Source organism: Eublepharis macularius, chromosome 6, assembly GCF_028583425.1.
Source record: "Eublepharis macularius isolate TG4126 chromosome 6, MPM_Emac_v1.0, whole genome shotgun sequence".
Classification (NCBI taxonomy): domain Eukaryota; kingdom Metazoa; phylum Chordata; class Lepidosauria; order Squamata; family Eublepharidae; genus Eublepharis; species Eublepharis macularius.
Window position 1 is genome coordinate 134409140 of NC_072795.1, and position 25459 is coordinate 134434598.

At 49.6% G+C, this 25459-nt stretch overlaps 1 protein-coding gene across 1 annotated transcript in view; it reads left to right on the plus strand.

Annotated features, from left to right (window-relative positions):
* LOC129332906 (heparan-alpha-glucosaminide N-acetyltransferase-like) overlaps positions 1-25459 on the plus strand; it is a 365907-nt gene that overhangs the window by 239423 nt on the left and 101025 nt on the right. The window contains exon 11 of the mRNA XM_054984210.1: positions 12577-12689. Within this exon, the coding sequence (XP_054840185.1) occupies positions 12577-12689 (113 nt within the window). The remainder of the gene's footprint in view (positions 1-12576; positions 12690-25459) is intronic.

A 25459-nucleotide genomic window follows, 5' to 3' on the forward strand; every position in this document is an offset into this window, starting at 1 on the left:
ATTGCAGATGGGAGGTATCTAAAGGTATCTAAAGGCACTCACAGGGCAATCTTAAATAGAGTTATACCCTTTGAAGACCACTGAAGTCAGGCGGCTGAGAATTTCACTGCTGATGAGTTTGTGGCTAAGGAAAGACTTGGAACAGGGAGCTGCTCAGTTTCAGTCACCACCTTGTGCCCAATCTGTACATTTAGAAGCAAGGAATGCCATTTTAGGTTGGCAGAGGATTCGCTATAAGGATAAAGGCTTGCCCTTGGATATATTCAGTCATATATTGCAAAGAAAAGTGTTTTCTAAAATCAATATTTATTCCTCTAGAGGGATGCTTAAAGGATAATCAAGTATGGTCTGAAACTTTGTCTCTATGTGTGTTCTGCCATTTCTAAATGGGTCTGTGGTTGAATGCTCTTTTTAAAAATCTAGCTTCTGACAAAGGGGCTGGATCCCATGTTTGCATCAGTAGAAGGCACTTGTGGGTGGCAGATTTTCTCTGCCGTTCCTTTCTCACAGAAGCTCTTTGCAAGCCACCATTAGTATCAGCCCGAATAGTCCCCGCTAGGGAGACCTTGGAGGGTAAGCAGGGTTGGCCCTGGTTAGTACTTGGGTGGGAGGCCACCAAGGAAGCCCAGGGGCGCTGCGTGGAGGAAGGCAGTGGCAAAACAGCTCTGCTCCTCTTTTGCCTTGATGGGGTTGCCGGGAGTCAGGTGTGACTGAGGGCACTTAGTTGTTTCAAGCTATTCATGGGCATTATGGGACCCCATGAACAAAAAGCCTTCGGGCCTGTGGTGGCTGCAGTGAGGAGGAGGGAGGATCTGATCAAATTGCCCCCACTTTGTTCTTTTGCCTCCAGAAAACTTGAAAGTGGGCACATGGTAGAGCAAGGGCTCCACTTCTGCCAGAGCCAGGTGGGTGCCATTTTATTTGAGTGCCCCTCTTCACTGCAGGCTTCTTGTCCAAGGGACCCAGGGCTGCTATACAAAAGGAGATAGCAGGGGGAAATAGGGCCACATGACTTGCTTTCCTTTCCTAAAGCCACACGGTCTTTTGTCCATCAGTTAATGTTGCAAGCTTAGGCAAAGGTTCTTGTTTGTTTTGCTAAAAACATGGCCTCCTATGACAGCAAACTGTAACTTCGCGTTTACCAGCAAAACAGTTAGCTACGACCCATCAAAGCTCCAGCAGCTGGTGCCAGGCTGTTAGCACTTTTCTTTTTCCAGCAAGAATGGCTTGCTAATTTCGTTTAGCAAAACAAAGAGGTACTTTTAGTGGCAATAATCAGATCTAGAGACTTTTAAAAACAACAATTACCAGACCAGAGGTGTCTCGTTTCTGCTGCCTCCCTATGGCAAATCCCGTAAGCACTGCAAGTATTTTGGAAAGCCAGCAGCAGTCGTGTGTGTGTGTGTGTGTGTGTGTGTGTGTGTGTGTGTGTGTGTGTGTGTGTGTGTGTGAGAGAGAGAGAGAGAGAGAGAGAGATTGTGTCCTTGTGCATGTGCATGCAAGTCATTTATCTATCAAAATGCTTTCTTCTCTCTGTCTCTTGGCTGTTACATGTAGCATCCATTTTCCCACAGAGACCAAAACCAGCTCTTTTTTATAGAGCCCAAGGGAAGGAAGAGAAATGAGAAGGAACTAAGTTCTTGGCAGTTAGATTGGATATTTTGTGTGCGTGGGGTTTTGTGCAGATCTCTGCTTTGCCTCCAAATGCTGAGAACTCACAAAGCTATTGTGATATTAGCTTCCAAACCTTAAACCTTTGCCTTTGGACCTTTAATCCAGCTCCTCCTTACTTTACCTTAAACTTATAGCTTAGGAGGGCTCTGGTCATAGTCAACACACTTTTTATTTTCACTCACACAGAACTTCAGGTATTCTCTAATTTACTCAAGCTTTTACCTCAAGAACATCTTCCCATTTTTGTTTGTGTGATCTTTACATTGCTGGCTCCCTGATTCCCTCACAACTTTTCTCTGCCACCAAAGAAAGGTTTTTGCCTTAGACCTCCTTAGGTTAACTGATAATATAGGAAAGCTTATTATAGATGGTGGTTTGACAGAATGGTCAGTACTAGAGGTGGGCACGTACTGGGAAAATACCAAACCATGTGGTTCATGGTTTGTCACATTTCACGAACCATGAACTTTCACGATCTTGCCCCGGTTTGCGAACCAGTTAGTTTGGTTCATGAAAAACGTCACTTCCGGTGCAGAAGGTTACTTCTGGGGCTACAGAAGCACCCCCCCACCTCCCGTTGCCTAGGGAACCGATTGATCGGCGCCAGGCTGTCTGCAGCAATGAACCAAAAAAACCCAAATGAACCGGTCTAAAGTTCATGGCAGTTTGTGATGAATTTTGATTCGTATTTCGGTTCATGCCCACCTCTAGTTCAGCATGTGAGGGTAGTTCTGAGGGGAAAAGGGGATCTTTCTTGCTTAAACAAAAGTAGAATTTATTTATAAAACCATAACCATGATGATTGCAGAGTTTTGATGAATGTATTGGTTTCAGAATAGTTGCTAAGCTTGGTGGCTTTGGAAATAATTATCCCTTATATCTTCTTACAGGCATATTCACAGACTCAGTCACACAGTCTAATTTCCCACACAGATTTTTACAAGCAGACTAAAAATTCATCTCATCCAGATTGACAGATTCACTCAGGCCCTCCCACATAGCTTGCTTGACCTAGATAGAATAATTTCTCAGGTATACACAGACTGACCCAGGCACACACATATTTTGCCTGACTTAGACAGAACTAGGCTCTCAGGCTTCCACACAATTTGCCTGATTTAGTCAGAATAAAACCCCTTTCAAGTTTCCGCACCATTTTCCTGCTTTATTCAGCATAACCTCTCTCTGTGATAAACAGAGGCTGACTAAAAACCTCTCCCTCAGCACTGAGTAAAAACTGCCATTCACTCCATCCCGTAGGGTCCAGTCTTAGGGCATTCCATTCACCCATCTAGCCCTCCTATTTTCCTCAGAGGCCTAAACTCATAAAAAGGTAAAGGTAAAGGTAGTCTCCTGTGCAAGCACCGAGTCATTACTGACTCATGGGGACGTCGCATCATGACGTTTTCTTGGCAGACTTTGTTACGGAGTGGTTTGCCATTGCCTTCCCCAGTCATCTACACTTTACCCCCAGGAAACTGGGTACTCGTTTTACCGACCTCGGAAGGATGGAAGGCTGAGTCAACCTTGAGCCGGCTACCTGAACCCAGCTTCCACCGGGATCGAACTCAGGTTGTGAGCAGAGCTTGAACTGCAGTACTGCAGCTTACCACTCTGCGCCACAGGGCTCTTCCATTAAACTCATAGCAACAATAATTTTTTTAAAAAAACCTCACACATTAGCAGGCAGAAATAAAATCCAAATTAAATACACTACATACAAAATGTTACACTCAGTTTCAGTAATGGAGGCATTATGGAGCAAATTTAGCAAATTTCAAAAGCTGGAACTGCAGATACGATGTGTAGCTGCCTCTGAAAACAGCAGCCGTCTTCTCCTACATGGCGGATCCTGGCCGGGTGAAGGGAGGTGGGAATTGCTTCCTGCTCTGCGCCAGATGCCGGCTGGGTGAAGGGGGGCAGGCGTTACCGCTTGCTCCGTGCCTGACCCCAGCCAGGTGAGACACCCCTCTGCTTGCCTTATCAGCATAGGACTTGTTTGTTACAGCACACACACACACAAAGGTTTGTTACGGCATTCAAATAGGTATCTGAGTGATGGAAAGCTCTTGTGCTTTGAACAGATATAGGTTTGTGGGCTTGTGTCTCACAAGCAAAGCCTCTGTTTTGAAATTGATGGATATTTATTTACAGCTCCCTCAAAGGCTGTCCACAGAACCTCCATCGCCATTGCATTTTACCAACTGCCTTCCTCAGCCAACTGAAACAAAGCCCTGATTCTGTGATAGGATTGTGAACATTTAAACCAGCCAATCAGCACAGAGCTGCAGTGCTCAAAGCTTCAGGATGCAGACTCTTCCACTTCTAAAGTGGGCTTTCAGGCCACCTACAGTCAAGGTATTGTCTTCTTCTCCCAATAGAAATTGAAAAATAAAACTTTGTAAATTAACCCAAAGTGGGGACAAATATGCTTCAGGAACCATATAATGTCGAGAGCAGTTTAGAGTTAAAGAGGAAAAGGACAAATCAGCCTGCTGAAGAGCTTAGCAGGGTTGCTCATGAGAGAAAAAGAGAGCTGCAAACCAATTTCTGAATGGAGAGGGAAGTTTAGAGGGAAAAATAAAAAATCGCATTATAGAGAAAAGGGGGGAGAAAGAACAACATTGTAAGAAGCATTAAAGATGAAAATGTTTTCTGTTTTACAGCACTCAAGATGGTTTACAATGTAAAAACGATCATTAAATTGAAAATAAATGAATAAAATAAAAATAAAAAATTAGCATCTGGTGATAGTAGAAAAGTCGTTGCTTGGATGGTGGCCCCCAAGGCCCTCCTCCCAGGGTGAGAAGTCTTCAATATCCTGAGGGACAAGCAGGAAATAGCCAGGTGCTGCCCTGACTTTGAATGCAGAGTGGCAGTTGCTTGTATGGTGGCGTCCTATCCCCTCCTCCCGGGATGAGAAGACTCTAAAGTCCAAGGATAAAGGAGCCAGGCGCTGCTCAGGCTGATGGTGGAATGGCAGTTGCTTGGATGGTGGCAGCATAGTCCTTTCTCCCTGGGTAAGAAGTCTTCAAGGTCCTGTGTTGTGGGCCAAGCAGGGAGAAGCTACATGCAGCTCTGTTTCTAATGTTAGAATAGCAGTTGTTTAGATAGTGGCTTCCTAGTCCTTTATTCCAGGACTAGCAACTAAGCCTGTTGTGTGAAAAAATACAATGGGTTCTAGAAAACTGATTTGGCAGCCCCTGTCACAGCAGCAAGCGGTCGCTTCACAACAGCCTGGAGACCAGAGCGGGAGGGCACTGAGGGGAGGCAAGGGGAAGAGTGTTTAGGCTGTCAATTCAGTGGGCCCCCTCCTGCTGGCAAGCGGGCACTTTACAGCAGTGGGATCAGGAGTGGAGCAGGTGGCAATGCTCTATGCTTGCTCTGCGTCTGATCCTGGCTGGGTGAAGGGGGAGCGGGAATTGCCGCCTGCTCTGCGCCTGATTCTGGCAGGTTGAACGGGGGTTGGGCATTGTCACCTGCTCCGCTCCCGATTCTGGCTGAGTGAAGGGAGGAGTGGGCATTTCCTCCTGCTCCACACCTGATCCCAGCTGGGTGAAGGCAGGGAGTGGGCATTGCCACTTGCTCCCCGCCTGATCCCAGCTGGATGAAGGTGGGGGGAAGTCATTGCCACCTGCTCTGCTCCTGATCCCAGCTGGGTGAAGGAGCAGACATTGGCACCTGCTCTGTTCCTGATTCCAGCCGGGTGAAGTGGTGGGCAGGCATTGCCACCTTCTCTGCTCCTGATCGCAGCTGGGTTAGGGCAGTGAGCAGTCATTACCACCTGGTCCGCTCCTGATCCCAGTTGAGTGGCGGCAGGGGGTGGGCATTGCCACCTGCTCTTCTCCTGATCCCAGATGGGTGAATGCAGGGGTGGGCATTGCCACCTTCTCCGTTCCTGATTCCAGCTGTGTGAAGGTGGGGGGTGGGCATTGGCACATGCTCCACTTCTAATCCTAGCTGTGTGAAGGTGGGGGGGCATCGCCTCCTACTCCGCTCCTGGTCCAGGCTGAGTGAAGGGGGGGGGGCATTGCCACCTGCTCTGAGCCTGATCCTGGCCTGTGCTTCTCTCCGTAGCACGCTTTCAGAATAATGGACTGCCTCTTCTGGGCTTCCCTCCACAGCAGCACCCTCTGAAGGTGCACCAGGGTAGGAAGTGAGTTGACTGGAACACGGTTAGCCTTTTATATATTAAGATAAGAAGTCTTCAATGTCCTCAGGGCCAAATAGGGAGGATCCAGGTACTGCTCTGCCTCTGATACGAGAACTGCAATAGAAAAATATGAGTTTATAAATTAACCAAAAGGGGTTGGGGGGGGGACCCATGAAATGATGGGGAAGTTGACCTCCTCAAGCTTCTGAGAGGTTGTAGCATCCTGTAGATGGTGATTAGTGGTGATGGAGTGGTATTTCTAATTTGTTCCCCATTCCTGTAGCTATTCATGAAGCCTCATATATATATGCAGGGCTTTTTTTCTGGGAAGAGAGGTGTTGGAACTCAGTGGGTTGCCCTCAGAGAAAATGGTCACATGGCTGGTGGCCCCGCCCCCTGATCTCCAGACAGAGGGGAGTTGAGATTGCCCTCCGTGCCGCTCAGCGGCGCAGAGGACAATCTAAACTCCCCTTTGTCTGGAGATCAGGGGGCGGGGCCACCAGTCATGTGACCATTTTCAAGAGGTTCCGGAACTCCGTTCCCCCAAGTTCCCCCTGAAAAAAAGCCCTGTGTGTGTGTGTTTGTGTGTGTGTATTGTATATTAAGAAAACAGTTGTTTTAAAAGTGGAAGGAATCATTTGCTCAGGATGAGAATTTTATTGGGATATACAAGAGTCTAGGTTCATCCACCAATGGCCAATTTCCCAAGAGTAATGAGAAGAGACCCTACAATGTATCATATGATCAAACACCAAATATTAACCCAGCCAAATTCCAGAAGAATCTAACAATTTTTTGAAAATAATGGAACGCTGGTAATATTAAACTGCACCTGTTTGCCTGAATTAGAATGGCTTCCACAATTTAACCCACCAGTTCCATTATTTTGATACCGGTCCTATCAGTGTAAGTTGGATTTGGCCTTTTTTAAAAAAAATCAGGACATTTGTGGTTTTTGAAAGTATGGCTGGTATGTGTAGCAACACTCATTGTAATTTTCATTTTAGATAGATAGCCAATTTGATGTAGTGGTTAAGAGCAGCGGGACTCTAAGCTGGAGAACTGAGTTTGATTCCCCAGTCCTCCACTTGAAGCCAGCTGGGTGACCATGGGTCAGTCACAGCTTCTAGGAGCGCTCTCAGCCCCACCCACTTCACAGGCTATTTGTTGTTGTGGGGATAACAGCATACTTTGTAAACTGAATGGGTGTTAAGTCATCCTGAAGGGCAGTATATAAATCAAATGTTGTTGCTGTTGTTTAGATAGATAGGTAGGTAGGTAGGTGGGACGGACGGACTTTCAGTCATTTTCTGAAATTCTTAATAGTTCCCAGTGCTGCATTGGTGATCCAGCTGAATTTATTTGGAGGCACTGAATGTTAAAACCATTGATGGTCTAGCTGTTTTACTGCTGCAAACTAACAGGGCCAACTCCCTTGAAGCCTCACCCAAGCCAACTGACCCCAAAAGGACACCAAAAGGAGATGTTTACATTTACTAGCAAAGGAATGTTTTGGTTGCATCCTCCCTCTCCCCCCCTAACTGCATCTTCTCTCTCCTCCCCTCCTCCTCCCTCCTCTTCTATATTTGACCAGTTTCTGTACCATGCATCTGACGAAGAGAACTTGATTCTCGAAAGCTTCTGCTACAATAAAATTGGTTAGTCTTAAAGGTGCTACTGGACTCTTTTTGATTTTGCTACCACAGACTAACACGGCTAACTCTTCTGGATCTAAAACCATTGATAGTTTCACTTACTAGTTCACGTATTGATGGCCATGACGTGATGACTGAAACATCCAGTAACAACTAGCATATGTTAGGGGATGGCATAGATGGGATGATGGAACGATGCAGTATTTTTCAGTCGTGATCAGAGTAGTAATCAGGGGTACAGAAATCATGCCCAAGCACAAATGAACCTGGTCTGTATGGGAGCCATATGTGAGGTCCCCAAGGTTTGTACAATTGTGGTCTTTATTTATGTATTGGCTTCACTTATAGTTTTGACTTTCTAACTGAGACACAAGGTGAATTGCAGTTTTAAAAGAATGCAATCAAACAGTCTATTTATTTATTTCCTCCACATATAACCCACCTTTCTTCAAAATGGGGACCTAAAGCAGTTTACAACATTTTTCTCTCCTCCTTTTTATCCTCATGACAACCCTGTGAGGTAGGTTAGGCTGAGAGAGTGTGACCGTCTCAACATCATTCAGCAACCTTTCACAATAGGGCAGGCATTCAAATCTGCGTGTCCCAGATCCCTGTCCAACACTCCGGGGGTCATTTCGTAAAAAAAGAGCTACAGGAACTCATTAGCATAACTCATTAGTACAGCTCATTTGCATATGCCACACCCCATGCCATTGCCGGAAATGTGTCATTAGCATAACTGATTTGCGTATGCTCCACCCCCTGACATCACCTATCCTGGCTGTTTTGGGCCCAATCCTGGCCATTCAGGGCCAAAATTGGGCCCAAAATGGCAAAAAGGGGCTGAAAGGGGCCCAAAATGGTCAGGATTGGGCCGCTGCTGAGCAGGAGAGTGATACACCACCTGTCAGAGGCCTGATCCTGGCTGTTTTGGGACCAGTCCTGGCTGTTTTGGGCCTGATCCTGGCCATTTTGGGCCATTTTGGCCCTGACCCAGGCAGAAATGGGCCCAAAACGGCCAAAAATCAGGTGGGCAGGGCCACCTGACATGTGACCTTTTTGAAGAACTACCAGAACTGTGTTCCTGCGCGTTCCCCCTCAAAATGAGCCCTGCAACACTCTAACCACTATACAACACTGTGTCTCTATAATTTAACAAAGTAGCGTAGAATCTAATTATAATCTACTAAACAATGTGTTAACTGGATTATAAAATCAGAGAAAGCAAAAAAAAAATTACATTGTAATATACACACCATAAACAGTATTGAAACAGGATTATAAAAATTGGCAAGCAATGTAAATACATCATAATACTTACAATGTACAACTCACAGTGTAATAATACAGCTAGAAGCACAATAAAACAGGATTGTGAAGTTGATGAACATGGCTGCTGTAAAAACAACATAGTGCACACAATAAACAATGCAATAAAGCTGTGACGCACAGTAAGAAAAGAATGCACACATTTGAATCAGATCTGGGTTTGGAGAATTAGCAACCAAGAACATCAGGGCTTTTTTTCTGGGAAAAGAGGTGGTGGAACTCAGCGGGTTGCCCTCAGAGAAAATGGTCACATGGCTGGTGGCCCCGCCCCCTGATCTCCAGACAGAGGGGAGTTGAGATGGCCCTCCCTGCTGCTTGGCGGGGCCACCAGCCATGTGACCATTTTCAAGAGGTTCCGGAACTCTGTTCCCCCGCGTTCCAGCTGAAAAAAAGCCCTGAAGAACACTATGTTTGCAGATTGTAAGCTTAATTTGTTGGCTTGAAAAATGACATTACAGCTCCCCTGTAAGCCTCCTTATAAGGGGTTGATACATGCTAGTGAAAGGCACCGCCACTCACACACAAGGCTTGGGGTTGTTTGATTTCCTGAGAATTTGTCTCCAAGCGCAGCCCCCTAGGTCACAAACCAGACGTTCCTTAGAGTTTCTTGATCACCTATGGCTTTGGGAGGGAGCTACAAGAGAGAGACTAGAAATACTATTCTGCAAGCAGACCTCTGCCTGTGGTTCTTAAAATCCAGCCCAATAAAAACAGCCTTACAAAAGACAGTGCCCCCCGCCCCAAGAATCACCCCACTTGAAGCAGGGAGCCTGGAAAGACAGGGCTGGCTTTGGCAAGTGCCATTCTGGTGGAATTTATTTCATTGTCCTTTTATTCTGCCTTGCCAAGTTCCTCCATAAGAGTGAATAAGGAAGCGGAGCTCCCCTCTGTCTCTGTCCCCGTTGTGCTTGCACAACAAAAGAAGAGTGCATTAAGAATGAATGGCTGTAATGGACTGCTGGGAATACTTCCCTTTAAGTGGACACCAAGGCTGGATGGGGCCCAGAGCTTTAGAAGTATGAAACCTGCTGATTAATCCTCAGATTCACAATTGTAAAGGTAAGCACTTTTCAAAGCCCAGATGGCTGTGTGGAAAGAATAGTGTTTTAGAGGACAGGCAGCGCCATATCTGAGATGGTCAGAACTGGCAAACATCCAAGGTTCTGTCAATGCCATCTCCCAAGAGGGGTGGTCAGCTAAAGAAAAGAAGATGTCTGTTGGTAATAGTGGGTGCAGCAGACTTCTAGATGAGCTGTTAGCTGTGATGTAATGGATCAGTTAGGAAGTTGACCTCTGTTAGGGATAACACGTTTTCTCTTCCAATTCTTTAATCCCAGTCCCACTGCATTACGTTGCTTTACTAGAGACCTAGAAATTCCTAGAAATTTGGGGGGGGGGGGGAGCCTGGAGAGGTCAGGATTTGGGGAGGGGAGGCACTTCAGCAGGGTATTAATGTTATAGAGTCCACCCTCCAAAGCAGCCATTTTCTCCAGGGGAAGAGTAAATAAGAATCATGGAAAGAAACTATTGTCAGGGCTTGTTGCTGCCACCGCTGGGCGGGACACCGGCTGGGCTGGCCCTGATGTCAAAGGGGCACCAGGGAGGTTGCAGGACCCTGCTCTGTGGAAGGAGGGGCGGTATACATCACCCTGACTCCCTTTCAGTCCACTCACTGGCCTGCTCAACCTGGTCTGCTTACCCTCTGCGACCTCCATCATCTCCTCCTCCCAGAACTCTCCTCCAAGCCTCCACTCTTGCTCTGCTCTGCTCTGCTCTGCTCTGCTCTGCTCTGCTCTGCTCTGCTCTGCTCTCACTCCACACCATCACTCCTTACTCACACCCACCACCTCAGAGCTCTTCCCAGCCAGCTTTTATAGTGTTTCCTTTCCCCGCCCCGCCCTCCTTCCAGGCTTGTTCCCTCTCCTGACTTGGCCCAGCTGTGCCTTCCCTCAGGTGTTGCCCTCCTACCACTAATCCCTTCTTGGCTTCCTTGCCTTGCTGGAAGGGTGGGGTTGAATGCGAGTCATCCCCAGCTGAGGTCTCCTTGGCCTTGCTCACGAGGAGCTGCCCCAGCCAGATTCTGTGCTGCTGAGTCTGCCTGGCCTTGCTCGCAAGGAGCTGCCCTGGCCAGCTTCTGGGCTGCTTGCTCATTGATGCTGGGCGGGACTACCCATCTCCTCCCCCAGAACGCCTGTGGCTGCTCCACTTGGAGGGGTTTGGCTCCTAGCAACTCCTGAGCCAGGCTGCTGTCCTCTAGCCAGGGTGTGGCTCTGGGCTGTAGTGGCTGCTTCTCCTCCTTAGCTGGTAAAGGCTCTGCTTGGGCTGCTGCTGGGTCCCTATTCCCCCTGCCTTGGCCCTTTTCCTCTGGCCTGCTTAGTCCCCTCTCTTCCCCCTGGAGGGTGGGACTGGCTGGCCTCTCCCTGCTCCCTCCAGCCCTCTGAGGCTTTGGCCTTCCGCTCCTTCCCCCTGGAGTGGGCAGATTCTGGACCTGGTTGCTGGCTGGGGTGGTAGAGCCACTGCCTCCCAGTTGCCTCCCACTGCTCCCTCCTGGCAAGTCTGGGGGCTGGGACGCAGACCCTGGACAACTATCATCAGGAAATCATCCACCATCTTAAACTAACTAAATATAAAAAGTAACAGAATTTAATCAAATAGTAATAAAGTGTTACAAAAACATCTTCACTGTGTATGTGCATTATTTACAAGAAACATCAACAAACATATTCATAAATAGACTGTTCCTTAAACATTCAGTTCATAGAAACTGTAGAAATCCCAAAGGTTGCAACATATATACAGAACAATTTGTAGGTGGCTGTACTCTACTCCCGATGGCTGCAGCATGGCAGGGAGCTGGCTGGAAAGCACCCATTTCCACCCAAGTCTTTTTCAAGTGTTGTAGCGGTGTAGTTAATGATCTCTGTATCACTGTAAAAATTCATTGCTCGTGAAGCCACAGCAATAGGGAGACTAGGAATTCCTCTCTGTTGCCTTCTGGTCTGTTACAGGCCATCAGGGAGAAATTTTAACATGGTGCCACTTCTGGCAAACATCCAGAAGTGACATCACATCACTGGTGTGACATCAGTGCAACCATCTAGGATTGGGACAAAACTCTACGGTTTTACTGTTTTGTTTTTTGCCAGAAGTGTCATGCCATCAGTGTGATGACACTCCCTCCATCCTCGCCCATCCCTCTCCTACCGCACCTGTACATTGAAGATCAGAGGCAACAGTACGGCATTACCGGCTCAACTGCATTTTACATTTAGCACAACGTTAATTTCCGTGTTGTTATTTTATTCTTTTGTGAGCATAGTCCATCTCTTCAAAGTCCCCTGATTGTAACCACACACACTTACCAGTACAATATGGTACAATTCCTACTGGTAATATTGGTACTGCTGTTCAATATGGCATTGTCAGATCCTGCCTAACATCACCAGGCCCTGCCGAAGGAGTCATGCCCAATAACTTCTCAAAGCAGCTTCCTATGGAGCAATATAAACATGTATTTAACAAACACATAAATGTTCTGGCCTCTGAGAGTTAACCAGCCCATGGGCTCAATCAGGCCTTTATTAGAAGAATCAGAGTAATGGACTTTACAAAGGATTTACCGAGGACTGGACCTCACAGCAGTTCTTCCACAGTATCGGAAGCTGGAATGAGCCTTTGAAATTTGGCTCAAACGAGATTCTTTTGTTTGTGTGTGTGTATATATATACAAAATGTTATATAACATTAATCTTTTTTTTTTTGTAGTATCATGGAGCTGGGCAAGAATTCCAGGAGTTCTGCAGCGTCTTGGATTTACTTACTTTGTTTTGGCTTTGATGCAGGCCTGCTTCGGCATAAAAGATATTGACAACTATCAGGTGAAGTGCAAATGGATAGTCACGTGCTATAACATATGCTAAACTGTCAATAATGCAATCTGCTTTTGGGGGTGGTCTGTGTGCCTCACATGAATGGGAGGTTGACCTTGAGCAGAACCTCAATCGGAACCTTCTACAGCTGAAAGATTTTGGGTGATCGCTCCATTCACTGGACACGGTGCCTGGAGTGGGCAGCACCACCTCCCGCTCAGTTCTTCATCTCCTTGGTTTAACTAGTGATCTATAGCCTTGCTATAGACAGTAGTTTGACGGAACGATCATCGCGTGAGTGTGGTGGTTGGGAGGTAAAAAAGGGAATCCCCGCCCCAGGTAGAATTTATTTATGAGTGATGGTTACAGAGGTTTGATCAGAATATTGGTTTAAGAATAGTTCTTAAACTGACATAAAGGACAGAAGAGACATTGTTTTGAGCAGAGTGGTTCCCAGTTCACTATTAATAGAACAGTACCTGTTCCCACGTCCAGGTGCTACTATTCTCCAAAGCGTGTCATGTACAAAGACATGAACAAGAACAGGTTGCTTACCTGTAATTAGTATTCTTCAAATGATATACTGTGTCTGTCACACATCCCACCCCCCATCCAACGGAAGGTTTTATTTATATTTTTAGGACATTTTTGTGCCACCTTTCCAGCCCTGACCTGGATAGCCCAGGTAAGCCCAATCTCATCAGATCTCAGAAGCTAAACAGGATCGGCCTTAGTTAGTAACTGGATGGGAGACCTCCAACAAGGTTGGAGAAGGTTGCAGACAGGCAATGACAAACCACCGCTGTTAGTCTCTTGTCATGAAAACCCTGCCAGGGGTTGCCATAAATCAGCTATGACCTGATGGCACTCTCTATCACATGTACCTTACCAGAGATCTGCTGAAGGCAGCTAATAAGTGAAAACATCTTAAAATAATTAGACAAAATTAAGTCCTGAAAAACAAGCCGAAGACATAAAAACACCATAAAGATATCCATCAAACAGACTTCAGACCAGACCAGAAGCAGACCATAAAACAGCAAAAAAGATAAAAAATCCTCCGTTAGAAGGCTGGTCTGGTACCTAAAAGACATTATGGTGAATGCCAGGCGATCCACAAGGGGAAGGGCATTCCCAAGGTCAGGTGTCACCACTGAAAATGTCCTGTCTCAGGTGGCCACCTCAGTCAGAATGAAAGGCAGACACCCAGCCTGGCCTGGCCACGCGAAGTGGTTCACCTCTTTAAAGCTCCCCCACCCAGCCGTACAGCAGCGGAGGGTGACTGGCTTGTCCAGGGGTTCCCCACCAAGGCATCTGTCCTCACAACTGGGCCGTACAGCAGCCAGCCACTTTCTTCCCCACCAATGGGGAGGTGCCAAGGGTGCTCACCGGCCCGCTCAAATTTTCCCCTAACTTAAATCCTGCCACCAGGGAATTACCTCAGTCTCACCATGCCAATTACCTTCCTCTTCTCACGGTGCAAGGTAGGCGAAAAAACTCCATTCCCAAGTGCCAATCAGGGACAAGGAGAGAAAAATTCCTACCTGGCCCCAAATGGCGACCAGCTAATCCTGCTCTGTAATAGGGTGAAGTGGGTGGGCTGAGCACGAGGCACAACTGAGAGCAACAGGGCGGAGAAGCCTGATAAGGCTACGGACTCCGCCCCCCTATGCTAAAGCCCTAAATGCCAGGGCATGCCTTCTGGCTTCCTCGGAGGCAAAGAGTGACCACTGGCCTGGGTGGCTGTTGCCACTGGCCAGGATGGCCGAATTGCCACCTCAGTCGGAATGAAAGGCAGACACAACATTTGGGTTCGAAAATGGGCTGCTTTATTAAAGTTACAACAGGCAAACATCAATTACTAGCCGTACAGGTCAGGCCCTGGAGTCACTCCTGGACCTCCGCCCTGACCCGTCTGGGCGAGACCCCCGCTGCCCCGGGTGCGAGCCATCCATCGTATGGCTGGGACCCGGCCTTGGCTAGGTGAAGTGGGGAACCCCTGTAAAGCTCCCCCACCCGGCTGTACAGCAACAGGGGGAGACTGGCTTGTCCAGGGGTTCCCCCCCAGGGCGTCTGTCCTTGCAACTGGGCCGTACGGCAGCCAGCCGCTCCTGACAGACCCCTATTCCCCACCAATGGGGAGGTGCCAAGAGTGCTTTCCGGCTTGCTCAAATTGTCCCCTAACTTATGTCCTGCCACCGCAGAGGCCAAGCCTTTGCTTAGGCCTCCAGGCCCCACAAATGGCTTAAGGCCAACTTAAGCCCTTGCTGCAGGTCATACAAAAATATACTATTGCCTCTTGTAGAGAGGTGTAATACCATCCCCTCGGTAGAGGTCTGCAAACTCGGCCCGAATTTGCAGATGGGGCAAATAAATCCCCAACCCCCCCGTCAGTGCCTTGAATAGGGCTCTGTCAGCCTTCTGCCTAGCCCATTCTACAGCCGTGTGGTCCAATGCATCCCGCCACACCCGGCACGGAAGCACTGCAGACCAAAAAATCAGGATGCCGGGCCAACGCTTGCTAATCTCCAGCAAGTCATCCCACGCCTGCCATGACAGGGCCATGCCCTTCATCAGAGCAAGGTCATTACCTCCCAAGTGAATGACCAGGATATGAGGTGGAGGGGCACTCCTCCCCTCGAACAACAGTTGGCAGCATCCCAGACCAGCGCAGTCCTCTTCTGCCCTGCCGTTCGACAGTGACCCACTGGCTGAGTCCAATCTGGGACCCGATCGGCTTTCTCTTTGCTTGGTGCGCTGTCCAAAAGACCATGCTGTGGCCACAGATCAGGATCCGCAGCCTCTCCTGTCGAACCACAGCACCTAAAAAAGAAACAATGTCAAAACAATTGACCACTGTTCAAAGGCCACACGTACGTTCTATAAGCAGAAGAATGCCATCAGCCCATCCTCTGAATTTCCGGCCCTGAGAAGCCCATCGCTGTGGCTGTAGATGCAGCGCCTATCCTGAAAGAGAGGGTTCCAAATTTTACCCACCCACCCCAGGCCAAGCTTCTTAAGTGCCCTGCCCGTGACTGTCCAGAACTGGCATTTAGTCAACGGGGCACCATCCGCGTGGTGGAACAGAACACCTTGAGCTTCTCCCCAGGCACTGATATATCTCCTTAGTGCCGCCATAGGGCACAAATCAGTGAGGGCACACGGGCCAAGTACAACATCCACTCCCTTTTGCTGTTGGTCCATTTTGGAGTGCCGTATTCTGAGAACCACCTGTTCCCCTTTAAATTTAACATCCGCCGCCTAAGGGCTCGGCCGGAGTCGTCCTTATGGGACTGAAGAACAAGCTCACTAACCCTGAGTGTACCAAAAATGCAATCAGAGAAGCACTGTGGAACAGCAGCTCCTCAAAACGTGAATTGCAAACCATGGACCACATTGCTTTCAGACGCTGAAGAATGCCTGGAGAAATGGGCTTTCTCACATCCCTGGGCGTAGCTGACTCCTGAGCCCAACCTTCCAGCATCTTCCAAATGCAGAAGTCCCCAGTGGTGTCCCCCAAGCCACGAGCTTTGGAGGAGAAAGCTAAGGCAGCCAGTTGGCTCCCAATGTACTTGACTCCATGTCCCTTACCTTTCTGGGCCACACAGAAATGCATCAAGTGCTCAGTGGGGATAGGCCACAATTGGCGGAGACCGACCTCCAGCCTGAAACCTGCAAACGGCTGCACAGCCCAGTCGTATGCCCTCCTGGTACTAGGGGCAAGGGCTAACTGGATGACTCTGAAGGCCTTGGATTCCCAATCCTCCACGGCTCCTGGGGCACCAGGGCTGGCACCAAATTGGCCTTGGGGGCAAGCTGCCAAAACCAGTCCATCTGCAGACAAGACAGGGTGTCTGCCACCTCATTGTTTACCCCAGGAATATGCCTGGCTGAAAACAATATGTTAAGGTGCAAGCACCTCAGTGTAAAAGCACGAACCAGCTTCATGACCCTAGGTGATTTTGAAGAGAGGGAGTTCACTACCTGAACCACTGCCATATTATCACACCAAAAGTGCACAGAGTAGTTAGCTAGCTCCCACCCCCACAAGTAAACCACCAGTAAGATTGGGCAAAATTCAAGGAAAGTCAGGTCTCTACCCAGACCTGCATCCACCCAATCGGCGGGCCAGCGAGACCCCTGAAATAAACTCCAAATCCCATAGAACCAATGCCCCTGAAAATAAACTCCAAATCTCGTGGAACCAGATGCGTCAGAGGAAACCTGTAGGTCCCCCTCTAACAACGTGTCCTGCCTCCAAAAGGAGACCCCGTTAAAGCCACCCAAAAACTGGTGCCAAACCTTAAGATCCTTCCTCATACCAGCAGAGATACACATCCTATGCTGGGAGAGCCTAAGAGTCCCCATTGCGTCACAGAGGTACCTTAAAAAAGCTCTACCAGGTGCTACCACCCTGCACACAAAATTAAGGTGACCTACAACCTGTTGCAGCTCCAACAAGGACACCTTACGACTCCCTATAAGGGTCTGCAGGCGGGCCCTCAATTCTTGAAGCTTTTCAGCCAGCAGTCTAGAGGTTTGTAGTTCTGTGTCCAATTCTATACCTAGGAAGGTCAGGACAGTTGCTGGGCCCTCTGTTTTTCATATGCAAAGGGGACCCCCAGCTCATCCGCAAGGTGGATAAAATCGTCCAAAAGACGAGCACATTGCCAAGACTGCAAGGGCCCCACCAGAAGGTAAACATCTAAATAATGACCATGTCGCGTAGGCAACGCTGCCTACGATGCAAAGTCCATTCCAGGAATGTACAAAAACGCTCAAAAACTGCACACGAGATGGAACACCCCATTGGGAGGGCCCTGTCCATATAAAATTGACCCTCAAAGGCAAACCCAAGAAGTTCAAAGTCTTCAGAGTGGACTGGGAGGAGGTGAAATGCTGACTTAATGTCGCATTTCGCCATCTCTGCTCCCAAGCTGCACCGCCTAATCACTTTGACTGCCTGGTCAAAGGAGGGATAACGCACTGAGCATGAGTGCTCCGGAATTGCATCATTTACAGAACCACCACTGGGGTAAGACAAATGGTGGTACTCTCCGGCCGCTGTTTTAGGCACCACCCCCAAGGGGGAAACCCTAAGGTTAGGAACAGGAGGGGAGGGGAAAGGGCCCAAAACTCTACTCTCGACACATTCCTTTGCTATCTTGGCCCTAACAATTTCCTCCATGCCAACCAATAAACGTAGGTTGGGTGGCATGAAGGCACTTCTAGGTCCCTGAAATTGGATCCGAAAACCAAACTGGAAACCTTGCAACAAAAACTGGGCGTCAGCCCGCCAGGGTAGTCAGCCAACATAGCTTCAAGTACCCTCACTTATATTGGGCTGGGGCCCTTTTCCAGGACCCTGCTGCCCCACAGGTCCACCACCTCTCTTGGCAAACGACTTCTGTCATTTGTGGGCAGTGAAGGGGTGCGGTCCCCTGCAGATTGGGCATTCATGGCCAAACCTGCAGTTCTTCCGGCTGCATACACCTTGTGAGATAAACTCAAAGCAAAGCAGCCAGGGCTGAACCGACTGCTCCGCAGAGGCGTGGGAGCCAGAAGTTGATGCAGAGGATCGCTGCACAATGTGCCCACTATCCGATTGGTCCCCAGTGTTGGACTTTGCCAGGGCCATCAGTTGCAGCCATAAATGCTGGTGCACTTGGTCCCATGGCAACGATGGATTAAGAGCGGCCCACATTCTAAATTCTTCGTCGTATTGCAGCCAGGCTGAATTGGCAAAATCAGTATACCCCCTGTATATGATATCCATATATTGGAATAGGGGGGCCGCCCTCCAATGTTCGGCGCACGTGATGACTCCAGCATAAATAAGAAATCCTGGTAGCCAATTGGCCTAGATCCTATCAATCCTGCAGTGCTTAAGGTGCTCTTTATCCCTCTCATCCAAATCCTCTTTATCCTTCTTCTCCAGGTCCCTGAAGAGAAGGGTAAAGACAGCCATATACTCACCCCGCAAAAATTTTTTCCCTTGTAGTGGGGTTAAGGTGATCGCCTAAGGGCATGGCCATATCGCCAAATGGCAGCGCCTGAAAAGGCACAGCCCCATAATTTCTCCTGGGAACCCCATAATATGTATCCCAAGAAGCCACCACCTCCATCCCTGATTGGGATTGCAAAGTCGCAGGCGGCCACATCCCTGACCAGAGACCATCTAACCAGAGAAGGAAGGCTGACCACCCAGTGGGACCACCCAGCAGCTACCCCAGTGGCAAGGGCAGTTCCCGATGTGCCTGCCTGAGCATAGCTAGATTGAGGCACATTGGTGGGCACAGGGGCAGCACTGCTAATCAAATGGTTGACTTCTTACCCCTTCTGTGCCTTTTTCTTTGCACAGAAACCCATACATGCTAAAACAGATGCAGTGACTCAATATACCATCAGGTGGTGTGAGTGAGAAAGCCTAATAGCAGTGGAGGGTCTTACCAGCACCCACACTGGGAATACAGAAGACTACTAGGCCAGTAGCAATAAGGCCTTACTGTTGCTGCTGTGTGTGTGGTGAGGTGTGTGTGGAGAGAAGCCTAGAGAGAAGCCTACCCCCAGAGTTGTGTAGATGCCTTCACAACATGGCCACCATTGCCAGGAAGCTAGGCAGACTACTGGATGCCACTCTCAAAATGGCTACCTCCAGCACATGATAAGCTGCACAAGCCCCACCAAATGACTGCTACTGCTGTAAGCAGGAGGAAAATCAGGCCACACAAATGCCACACTCAAAATGGCCGCCCTTGGAGCCATGCATATTGTAGATGCCTTCATAACATGGCTGCACTGCCAGGAGGCTAAGACGGACTCTGCTTGCCACTCTCAAAATGGCTGCACACAACTGAATAAACTGCCAAGCCCCCCCGCCCCCAGCTGCCTGAAGGCCTTAGGCTGAGCCATTGCTGCTGGAAATTCTCCCTCCCAAGTAAGTGTAAAGGGGAGGGGGAGGGGAAAAGCCTGGGTGGGGGGCTACCAGCATCCACTCTGCTAGGCCAGTAGCAATTAGGTATGAATTAGTCCACCCCTCAGATGGCTGCAACTCACCCCTGCAACCTACAGCCAAGCCTATTGCTGCTGCGGCTGGAAGTAAAACAGTGTTGGGGGGAGAGGAGCCTAGGTAGGCCAGAGGCCTCAAGGGCTGGGTATAATCCTGCTTCAGCCCTCCTGACTGATGGACAACAGGCCCCAAATGTAAATAAGGGGGGGGAGGAGTCTCTGCCAAACCCCTGAGCCTGGCGCTGGGCCCTGGCTCTCCTCCTGGACTTTGAAGGTAGCAAGCAGGGGAATAGCACAGCTTCTCCCAGGCAGCTCCTGCTACCTTGCCCAGAGGGCCTTCAGTAAAACCAGCCTCAGAGGAGCTCGGCTGAGAGAGCTTGAGATGAGCTCTGCTCAGGCCGAGCACGAGGCACGACTGAGAGCAACGGGGGCGGAGAAGCCTGATAAGGCTACAGACTCCACCCCCCATGCTAAAGCCCCGGATGCCAGGGCGCGCCTTCTGCCTTCCTCCTTCCGAAGAGGCAAAGGGCGACCACCGGCCTGAGTGGCTGTTGCCACTGGCCGGGATGGCCGAATTGTCGCCCACTTTGCCTCTGAAGGTGGAGGCACAGAGAACAGGGTGGCAGATCTTAAGAGGCAGGCTGAACAGTACAGGAGGAAATGAGTCTTCAAGAATCCTTAAAAACCATTTAAGAACATTGAATCGTGCCTGTAAACTGACAGAGAGGCAGTGGAGATCTTTCAGCACGGGGTGATACAATCCCTGCAGCCAGCCCCTGACGACAGCCCGGACACTGCATTTTGCAATATTTGAAGTTTTAGACCATTTCACAGGCAGCTCCACAGAGGATATTATAATAATCTAACCTGGGTGTTCTGTGCTGAATCAGGTTGGACAAAACTGAACAGAAAGCACCGTCTTCCCCACTCTAGGCATGCATGGCGCATTGCCACCTCTGGTGAGCAGAGCAAGCATCCAAAATCTTTTCGCTCCCTAGAAGGCTCCAATTCAGGTTCTGCTTATGCTCGAAGTCCTGATTGTGTGATGGCACAGGTGACTGCCCAAAGAACACCTGTTCCATCTTTTCTTACTGTTCTCTACTCTGTCTCCTCCACTTCTTCTTTGTAGGAGGAAATGGGAAACCTTAATTCAGACCATGCAATGAAAAAACCACTGGTGGTTGCCTCATCTCATATTTCAGTGCAAAGCTTTAATTTCAGTGAAAACAGTGTACTGATTCCCTTGATGTTTGTTAAATAAGTAAATTCATTTTGCCTCCCTAGTCAGAATGAAGAGACAGACACCAGGTTTGGATATAAGGGCCACTTTATTAACTTCATACAACTAGAACAAGCCAGAACAGCGGCAAGGGCCTAAGGCAGTACAGGTCAAGCCACGGGGTCCACCCTGGACCGCTGCCTTGACCTGTCTGGGTGAGCCCTGAAGCTCCGGGTGCGACCCATCCATGGATGGTGCGGACCCAGCCAGCCAGGCAATTTGGTCCCCCCCCCCTTTCAAGCTCCTGAACATCTCAGCCGTACAGCAGTGAGGGAAGGACTTGCATGCGGGGGGTCCCGAAGGCAGCCTGCCCCTGCAGCTGGCAGCCATCAAAGCAGTACCAGCCCTTCAGGCAGGCCCCTCTTCCCACCAATAGGGAAGCGCCAAGGGTGCTCACTGGCCCGCACCCTCAAACCATTAGGCCACTACTTGCCTGGGTGCTGCAAGCCTGTGTGAGCCTGTAACGAAAGGGCCATGCCCTGTGAGCCAAGGTCATACCACCCAAGTGAATGACCCGAACATGAAATGGAGGCTGCTGCTCCTCCACAGCTCATGTGGCTACCATGCTTATGTGTGCAAATCTGCCTGAGCCTATACCAGAATGGCCATGCCCCACAGCCAAGGTCATTACAGCCCAAGTGAATGACCAGTATGTGAGGTGGAGGACTGCTCCTCCCCTTGAGCGCACCTTGCCTATGCATGCACGTCTGTGGGGCCTGTAATGGAAGGGCTGTGCCCTTGGGAAGCCCAGCTTATTACTCCTAGGTGAATGACCAGGAGTGAGGCAAAGGACCCCACATCCCAAAAAACAGAAGTAGCGGCTCGGCCATCACTTCCCCCGTGGTTAATGTGGAGTCAACCAGACCCTTCCTTAAGGGCTTGGGTCATCACTGCACTAAAGCTCAGGATCTAACTCCCATGCCCACCATTAATGTCATGCGACCCCAAAAACTGCCCGGGCTTACTTCCAACTTGGAGGTTTACTGGCAAACCAAAAGGCGCCTAAGCTGCCTGATGGCAGCCACTGGATGTGAGGCAAGCCCCTTAACTTTCCACTCACCCATAATAATAAGTTCGATCCTGGTGGAAGCCGGGTTCAGGCAGCAGGCCCAAGGCCGACTCAGCCCTCCATCCCTCCGAGGCCGGCAAAATGCACACCCAGCCCCCCAGGGTCAAAGCGCAGACAACCGGGGAAGGCAATGGCAAACCACCCCACACAAAGTTGGCCAAGAAAACGCCGTGCCGTGCCATTCTCCCATGGGTCAGCAACGACTCAGTGCCTGCACAGGGGACCACCCTTACCTATGGTGATGATGATGATGATGATAAATTTATATACCGCCCTTCAGGATGACTTAACACCCACTCAGAGTGATTTACAAAGCATGCCATTATTATCCCCACACATCAAACACCCTGTGAGGTGGGTGGGGCTGAGAGAACTCCCAAAAGCTGTGACTTACCCAAGATCACCCAGTTGGCTTCAAGTGGAGGAGTGGGGAATCAAACCCGGTTCTCCAGATTAGAGTCACACACTCTTAACCACTACACCAAACTGGCTCTCACACCAAACTGGCTCACCAAAACTGTGGGAGAGATCTATCAGCTCAGGCAGAACTCTTACAGACCAGCTGGTACCCCAACCTAAAGACTGCTGGCCACTTGGTCATAGGTTTACCAGATGCTGGGGGTGATCCACCCGGTTGCCAAGCAACAATAGCCCAGAAGGAATCCGAGGGACAAGGTGCATCATTCCATCTGCAGGCAATACTGGGCACTGCCTTAAAACCTAAACGGCGGGACCAGTCTCCAGAACCCACCAGGACCCATCTCAGAATCCTATGCCACTTGGATGAAAGAGGGTTAGGTATGGGCACCACCCCCTAATTGTATACATGAAGTGGGTTGAGGGGTTATCTAGTTCCCTCTCCCACAATCCAACTGCCATGAAGACTGGAAAATTCCAGTCATATATGATTTATAGTTACTCCCGTACTGACTGGTAAATGGGCCACTTCTCAGCCCACCAGTCCCCTGAACTAAACCCAGAAGCCACTGGGCCCCAAGGCAGCGGAAACTCCAAGGAAACTCCACTTCTAGGTGCCAACACCTTGGAGACAAGGCTCAGTGCCCCGCCAGCTGCTGGAGCTCCCATAAAGGCTGGCCAGCAGCTGACTGGCCCAGGTGCAGTAAACCTTCTTAAGCCTCATTTACTTGTCTCCCTCCTCAGGTCCACCTCATCCTTCTCCTCCACTTCCTGAAGAGGAAAGTTAACCCCCGACATGCTGCTCCCTTTATGGCTGTCCCTTTAGGACTGAGTCAAGTAACAACCCAATGGCTAAACTGTGAAACTCGAAGGCAAGATCCAAAACGATACAACTCAGGAGTCTGAACATGGGAGTCAGGAGACTGTTGCCAGACCCCCCCCCCGCCCCAGAGCCCCCACAGCCAAGCACTAGGGGCCAGTGGACTTACCTACCTTGTCAATCATCCACTGTCAGCTCAACCTGACTGGATTACAGCAGCCCAGGACAGATCCACTACTGGCCGTCAATTGTGCTAATCTAGTAGAAAGAGCAGATCACATCTTAGACTTCAGTGCCCTGCGCGACAGCATTGCAGATTTCAACAGATGCCATAACACAGCATGTCATTAGGTGGCCTGAGTTGACAAAACCTGAAAACAGCTCTTTAGGCCCACCAAGGCTGCAAACTGAGCAGGGAAAAAAGGAGGAGGGGTTTAACCAGTCACCACTCTGGGACTGTAGATCCTTGCTACACCAGCAGAGATAAAGTGTGCAGCAAACCACTCTTCTGATGATTGCAAGCCCCCCCACCCCAGCCTCAGCCAGGCCTTCACTGCTGCTGCTGCTCTAAGTACGCTCTCCAAATAAAGTGAAACAATCAGGGAGGCCTAGATAGGCAGGAGGCCTGCAGGGGCTGGACCTAACCCTGCTTCAGCCCTCCTGACTGATAGGCACTGATAGCCCAGTATTTCCCTCCTCCCCTTGGCCACTTCATCATCCTCAAAGGAAGAGTCTGCGGGGCTGCCTTGCAGGCAGCCTATTTTCTGGCTGCTTGCCCTTAGCTGGGCTACTACCCTTTTGGGGTGGCATGATGGAAATGTACAGTAGTATAATGTAATGTACTGTAAAATAACTGCTTTTAGAGCTTCAAAGCCCAACAGGAACACAGCACCTCCAAAATGGCAGCCCAAACACTGTGTAGCCTGTAGAGGCCTCTATAAAATGGCCATCACTGCAAGGAGGCTAAGCAGGCTGCCGTGAGAGACACTCAAAATGGTCACTGCCAGCACAGGATAAGCTGCAAAAAGCCCACAAAAATGGCCACTACTGCCAGTAAGCAAAAGGCAAATCGGGCCACACAAAGCCCACACTCAAAATGGCCACCCCTGGTGCTGTACATATTGTAGATGCCTTCACAACATGGCCACCATTGCCAGGAAGCTAAGCAGAGGCGCCACTCTCAAAATGGCCACCCGACCACATGATAAGCTGCAAAAGCCCCACTAAAATGGCTGCTACTGCCAATAAGCAGGAAGTAAATCAAGCCACACAAAGCCCACACTCAAAATGGCCACCCCTGGTGCTATGCATATTAGAGATTCCTTCACAACATGGTCACCATTGCCAGGAAGCTAAGCAGAGGCGCCACTCTCAAAATGGCCACCCTACCACAGGATAAGCTGCAAAAGCCCCACTAAAATGGCTGCTACTGCCAGTAAGCAGGAGGTAAATCAGGCCACACAAATGCCACACTCAAAATGGCCACCTCCCAGAGGTTTGCATATTGTAGATGCCTTCACAACATGGCCACCACTGCCAGGCGGCTAAGCAGGCCACCAGGTGCCACTCTCAAAATGGCTGCACCCAACTGAATGAACTGCCAAGCCCTCCCACAAAATGGACCCTGCTGCCTGAAGGCCTTAGGCCAAGCTATTGCCGCTGGCAATACTCCCTCCCAAGTAAGTGTAATGGCAGGGGAGGGAAAAGCCTATGCGGGGGGAGGGGGGTTACCAGCATCCACCCTGCTAGGCCAGTAGCAATGAAGTACAAATTAATCCACACTTCAGATGGCTGCATCTCACCCCTGTGGCCTACAGCAAAGCCTGTTGCTGATGCTAGAAGTCCTCTCTCCCAACAAAGTAAAATGGGGAGGGAGAGAGAGGTGCCTAGGTAAGCCAGAGGCCTGCAAGGGCTGGGTATGATCCTGCTTCACCCCTCCTGACTGATAGACAACAGTTCCCAAATGTAAATAAGAAAAAGCCTCTGCCAAACCCCTGAGCCTGGCGCTGGGCCCTGGCTCTCCTTGTGGAGTGTGAAGGTAGCACGCAGGGGAGCATCACAGCTTCTCCAAGGCAGCTATCCCTGCATAACCAGGAGGGCCTTTGGTAAAACAGAGGAGCTTGGCTGAGGGAGCTTGAGATGGGCTCTGCTCAGGCCGAGCAACTCTTCCCACCTGCGGCTGGGCA